At 48.3% G+C, this 6,145-nt stretch overlaps 1 protein-coding gene across 1 annotated transcript in view; it reads left to right on the top strand.

Moving 5' to 3' along the window:
- Positions 1 to 5,568, top strand: part of LOC139386056 (1-phosphatidylinositol 4,5-bisphosphate phosphodiesterase eta-1-like) — a 66,210-nt gene extending 60,642 nt beyond the window's left edge. Inside the window, exons 18-19 of the mRNA XM_071131470.1 lie at positions 496 to 940; positions 1,807 to 5,568. Of these exons, the coding sequence (XP_070987571.1) occupies positions 496 to 940; positions 1,807 to 4,475 (3,114 nt within the window). The 3' untranslated portion in view covers positions 4,476 to 5,568. The remainder of the gene's footprint in view (positions 1 to 495; positions 941 to 1,806) is intronic.
- The last annotated feature ends 577 nt before the right edge of the window (positions 5,569 to 6,145 follow it).

The following is a 6,145-nucleotide window of genomic DNA, read 5'->3' on the forward strand; positions in this document are numbered from 1 at the left end:
CAGCTCAGCACTTAATCTGAATTCATGTAAAGAAGTGTTGATTTGCTGAAAATGTTTTTTTGTGTAGAGTGAAGTGTGTTAATGTTTTCAGTCTATATTGTTTCTTAGGCATGTTTGCATTGTGGTGGGAATACTGTGATGTGATTGAAAAGCATGACACATCTTATCTAACCTTCCTCACACCATGCAATTCATATTTTTATGCAAAATACTAAACACTTGCTCTCTCTCACCCCTCTCTCTTCATTCTTCTTCTCTCTCCCCTCCCTCTCTCTTCATTCTTCTTCTCTCTCCCCTCCCTCTCTCTTCATTGTTCTTCTCTCTCCCCTCCCTCTCTCTTCATTCTTCTTCTCTCTCCCCTCCCTCTCTCTTCATTGTTCTTCTCTCTCCCCTCCCTCTCTCTTCATTCTTCTTCTTTCTCCCCTCCCTCTCTCGTCATTCTTCTTCTCTCACCCCTCCCTCTCTCTTCATTCTTCTTCTCTCTCCACCCATCAGGGTCGTCAGCTGCGAGGCATCAGGGGCTTATTTAACAGGCCCTCTAAGTCGTCAGTAGACACCAGCTGTGGTTCGGCCCTCAGGAAACGCTCCATCAGTGACCACCTCCTCCGACGCACCGCCAGCGCCCCCGCCAACCGTCGCAAGAAAACCAAGATGAAGCTCGCTGAGTCCTCTACCTCCATATCAGACCGCAAGGCCTCCATATCAGACCGCAAGGCCTCCATATCAGACGGCAAGGACAGAGTGTGGGCCGGGGCAGGGGCTGGGGGGGAGGGGTCCCAGAACAGGGAAAGGGACAGGGAGGGGGTAATGGTGGAGAGACGCCCAACACCCCTCATCCACAGGCCCATCTCCATGCCCCTGGAGGGGCTACTGCAGGAACAGCTCTCCCTCTGTTCCCCCGACCAGGAGCAGACTGAACGGGGTGCAGACACACACATCGGTAGGTAGACCTTCTCAGTAGACCTCACACACTCTTACATCAACCATAACAATTAACGGTATGCCATGTAACAAGCAATATGTTATAATAGATATCTAACATGTAAGAAGAAACCAACGCAAGAAACCAACCGACAGTGTAACAGCATCATGTTGCCTATTTCTCAGCGCAATACATGACCATAGGCTTACCTGTAAAGGCAGAGCAACTGACTTTGTTTGCTGTATGTGTGACATGATGCTTAGAGTTGTTGTCCTGCGCTCTCAGTGAAACAGTGCTATGGGGTCTTATATGAAATGTAATCCCTTTCCTTGTTTCTAACTCATCATTTTCTAAAATATAGAAATAAAAATGTGTTTTCATGTGAATTGACAAATCCAGGCACTCTATTCTTCCTCACCTCTTTAACATGCCTTTTCTGTTCCTTCTTCACTCTGTGGTGCTTCTCTGTAGTAGAGAACTGACTAGGATATCCCGCCAGGTAAACCAAAACACCTCCTAAGGTTGCCTCATCCTTAAACATCCCAGTATTACATCATGCCACTGATGTAACTGTGTAAAAATTTCAAAATGTACATTTTCCTTTAAAAAAATGTTTTTTTTAAATTGATCCCATTTGACCATCTGTTTTACAAAATTTGAAGTTCCCCCTAAAAAATGGATGTTCCTTCTGTTACCTGCACAGCCTCATTCTCCAACACCCCTCTCACAGTCGTATTTGGTGGTACATTCCATTCGTCTCTGTGTTTGCTATTGGCTCGTATTGGACGGAATGTGTCGGTTGGTTGTTGGTTGACTTGGTGTTCTACGTACGGCTGTGATATGTTTGAACCTTTACTGACTGTCTAACTTGTCTGTTTCCACAGGAACGTCCCCATTTAACCAGCCCGGGTCCCACTCTGTGGAACTCGTCGTCGAATCATCCGCCTCCCTTGAGCACAAAGTGTTCACCCCTTCCATCAATCACAACAACGCACAGGATAACACCACCGAGTCTGACCAATCAGATGACACCTCCTACCTGGTCATTGGCCGAGGAGGAGGAACTGTAGATGGTGACTCCAAAGACCAATCACAAGACAGAGTCAACCCACCCAGCAAAGCTGAGGGCGTTTCTTCTCGCCAATGGACGTTGTGTCACCTCAGCAGCTCAACAGAGACAGAGAGCAACTGTTTACACGTACCAAGTGAGAGCAGACCAGAGACAACATTACTTAGTACAACAAACACAGCAACTTCCTCCTCTCCTTCCTCTGAGCTCCCCATCTCACTACTGAATGTGGACCGGTCCGATCTGCAGAGCCCCGTCCCCCTACAGGACAGCATCATCTCACATCTCATTGACGCCGTATCCCTCGGCAACGATACCACCTACGGGTCTATTTCCGCTCTGATTGGTCAGTTTGACCTCACCGGCGACCAGAATGATTTCACAATGAACTCTGACCCCCACACCCTCAGTGTCATGTCCTGTCTGTCCGATCCTGCTGTCTGGGACTCCAGCACACCCGATAAGGTTACCATAGACTATACCACCCGATATAAAGACCCACACACCATCTCCTCCCCCCGCAAGGCAATGAACGGACCTATCACTCCTCAAAAAGCAAGCCAGACCCCTAACCACGCGAACCAGAATCTACTCTCACCCCACCCCAAAACCTCCCACACAGACCCCAATGCCCCCCTTCTCTTCTCCAGTCCTGAGACCACGGAGCTGGAGGAGGTCTATACCATCCTGGATGAGGAGGTATTGTCTCCAGTCTCTGTCTACAACCTGAAGAAGCAGACCATCGTCAACATCCAGGCTGACTCTGAGGAGAACACACCCATGGGAAGCCTGGAGCCTTCCCCAGCCAAGGTGCCTCCTTTCCTGGGGGTAGAAGGCAATGGCAGCTGGGTGGGCTCACGGAGGGGTGTGGTGGAGGAGAAAGGAGAGGGCTACGGGGGTGAGTGTGATCCTAAAAGGTTGGGGGCAGTGGGAGAGTGGGGGTTGTCGTGGGGTTACACGTGCCCGTCCAACAACAGTACAGTGTCTGACCAATTCCTGTTGTGCCATGACACGGAAGGAAGTAGTCTGATGGAGGTGGAAATTAACGTGGACGAGGATCCACTGGAGATGACCCTGACATTACCGAGACACAACCATACCTGGGTCACTACCAGCCCAACCAAATGCTACGCTGCTCCTCAACTCCAGCTCTCCAAATGTTCTTCACCCGTCAAACAGCCCTCACACCAGCCCTCCCCTCGCCAAGCCCCATTGACAACCCCTCAAACTCAGCCCTCCTCCTGCAAAGAGCCCCCCAATCCCAGCCCCCTCCTCCTGAACAGCCATCCTTTCACTCATAGCAGACACATTACCAGAGCCTTCACCCAGCAGCACAGTTACAGTGGTCCCACCCAGCCCCAGACCAGGAGCTACCAGGGTGGGACAGGGGAAGGACAGGGTCAGGGAGAAGTGTCAGCCTGCTTCCAGAATGGGTTCTCCTCCTCAGAGTGTGTGTCTGTTCTTTCTGGTCCAAGGTCTGTTAGCCTCCCCAGAGACAGAGGCCTGTACTCCCCCAGCTCAGACTGTAGTGTGGATTCCAGCCAGCGAGACTACGACTGCTTCAGACACTCTACTGCCTCGGCCTCCCACTACACCCAGCCCCAACCCCATCCCAAAACAGACACCCAGCTCCAACCGCTGACCCAAACCCAACCCCAATCAGACACCCAGCCCAAGCCACAAACTCAGCTCCAACCCCAATCTGGTCGCCCATTACTGCCCCTTTTGGGCTCCACCCTCACCCCTCCTCTACCTATCCTCAGACCATCCACAGCCCCCAGCCCCTGCAAGTCCAAGTCTCTGGGTGACCTGACATCTGAGGACATCTCCTGCAACTTCCACAGCAAGTACAACATCATCAGCCGCAGCTTTATCACCCCCTGTATGAGGGAGCGGAGGAGGATGAGGGGCCTGGGAGGTCTGTCCCAACGGCTGCAGTCTGCAGACCCCCTCACCGAGCAGTTACGCAAACTAGTCACCCTAGAGGGGGATGACAGAGACGGGGACAGACCCCAGGCACCCCAGCTTACCCAGTTACCTCAGTTACAGATACCCCCCAAACCCTTCATACCCCCATCCTGCCCCTCCTCAAACTTTGTCCCTGACACCCAGGAGGACTCCCCGCCCCTCCTCTCTCGCCGTCTCTCCTCTCGGAGCCAGAGCCGTGTGCGTCACATCAACAATCGTGCTCGAGAGAGGCAGCGGGAGGCTCTAAAGCCCCGGGACATGAGCGCCCCCTCCAGCGTGGGAGGGGTAGTGCTGCGTACTAAAGTAGCAGCATGTCAGAACCCCCCAGCTAACAGACACTCCACAGGCTCTTACATAGCGGGCTACCTGGACCAGCTGGAGGAAAGGGGGCTGCCTGAGGGGGGGTGCACCACACTGGGGTACGGATACGGAGATCATTATCATGATGACTCTCTGCTGCCCACAGACTCCTGTATACAATCAAAACCGGAGGTCTACTTCCTGCTTAGACTCTGAACCCACTTCCTGGTTATCACCTACATAGAATGATGTATAATGTACTTCCAAAACGCAGCAAATCAGCTTCCTGCTTAGGACCAAGGAAAAAAACATATATCATGGTTGGGCTGTCCAATAATACTTTCAGATATAAAGTCAAGTACCTGATTGGGTCTGACAGTCTTGTTTTTTATTCTTCTTCATGTCCTGATCAGAATGTTCTTTAAATATAGTTTGAACAGACTGTTAAACTTCTTCCTACTTTGATTGTACCCATTTCCTGTCCTGTCTGTTCTTGTAATTCTACTTCCTGTTCAAGCTAACGCCATCTACTATAAAGCAGAAAATAAGGAAACTTTACAAATGTGTTTAACTCTGAAGGGAAGTGTTGTCTTGGTCTTTGTACGTTTTAAATGTGTATTAGTATTATCAGAGGCCCACAGACATCAATGCAATGTCTATTCCACGTTAGTTCAACATTAAAATGACGTGGAGACAATGTTGATTCAACCAGTGTGTGCCCAGTGGGGGACCACTTTTAAGGGATGGGATCTGTTGCATCAAAGATCTTCCTCAAGTGTTCCTTCTCCTCTGATTGTCCTCTGTGTGCTGGTGTTGTTGGTACATATTCTGCTGTAGATTCGTTTTTAATTTAAGGTGTTGTCATTTAGTTGTTCTGTTTTCTGCATGTTAAATGTCCAGCATGACTATGCATCGATCTGTAGACATCACAGTGCACTACTATCTTTTCACAGAATAAGTAATAGTGGGATTGGATGAAATACTCGGACTTCTTGCTTGCTCTGACTTCTCGCTTTCTAATATTTTAAACATTATCACATATGTGAAACTTTTTGAGTTTACAGTTTTTTTTTTTACAATTAATTGAATAGAGACTGCACAAAAAAAGGGTGAAAATTGGGAGCTGGTTATTAAAAAAACGAGATGTTTACAAGCACTGAAACACACAGTGGAATAGGTAGATAAGGGTGTTTCGACTAGACCAAGTTGCATGTTTTTATTCTTCTTTTCAGTGTTAAACCCATCCTTTTTTCTTTGTATGGTCACTCGGAACATTTTCCTACTGATGTAATAAAATTCATAAAAAATGTGACTTGAACGCAACATGTCTGTCTGTTTGATTACTGGTCTTCTATTTGCTTATCTTGATGTTTGTTTTTGGTGTCTTTTCTTCTTTCTATTTTCCACCATCTTTCTCTCCATTTCTCTCTCTATTTTCCACCATCTTTCTCTCCATTTCTCTTTCTATTTTCCACCATCTTTCTCTCCATTTCTCTCTCTATTTTCCACCATCTTTCTCTCCATTTCTCTCTCTATTTTCCACCATCTTTCTCTCCATTTCTCTCTCTATTTTCCACCATCTTTCTCTCCATTTCTCTCTCTATTTTCCACCATCTTTCTCTCCATTTCTCTCTCTATTTTCCACCATCTTTCTCTCCATTTCTCTCTCTATTTGCCACCCTATTTCTCTCACCGACACACTCTCTAATTGTATTCTGTGTTTATCGGTGTTGTAGCCACCGGGGTATACAACTACTCTTGCCATGGCATGTACACACACACACACACACACATGCACACGCACACACACACAGTCCCCCCTCCCTGCCTGTGTTTTTGTATCTTGCTGTGTGTGGATAATGGGATGTAATTGCTTGTGAAATGAG

The sequence above is a fragment of the Oncorhynchus clarkii genome, chromosome 27 (genome assembly GCF_045791955.1).
Source record: "Oncorhynchus clarkii lewisi isolate Uvic-CL-2024 chromosome 27, UVic_Ocla_1.0, whole genome shotgun sequence".
Taxonomy (NCBI): domain Eukaryota; kingdom Metazoa; phylum Chordata; class Actinopteri; order Salmoniformes; family Salmonidae; genus Oncorhynchus; species Oncorhynchus clarkii.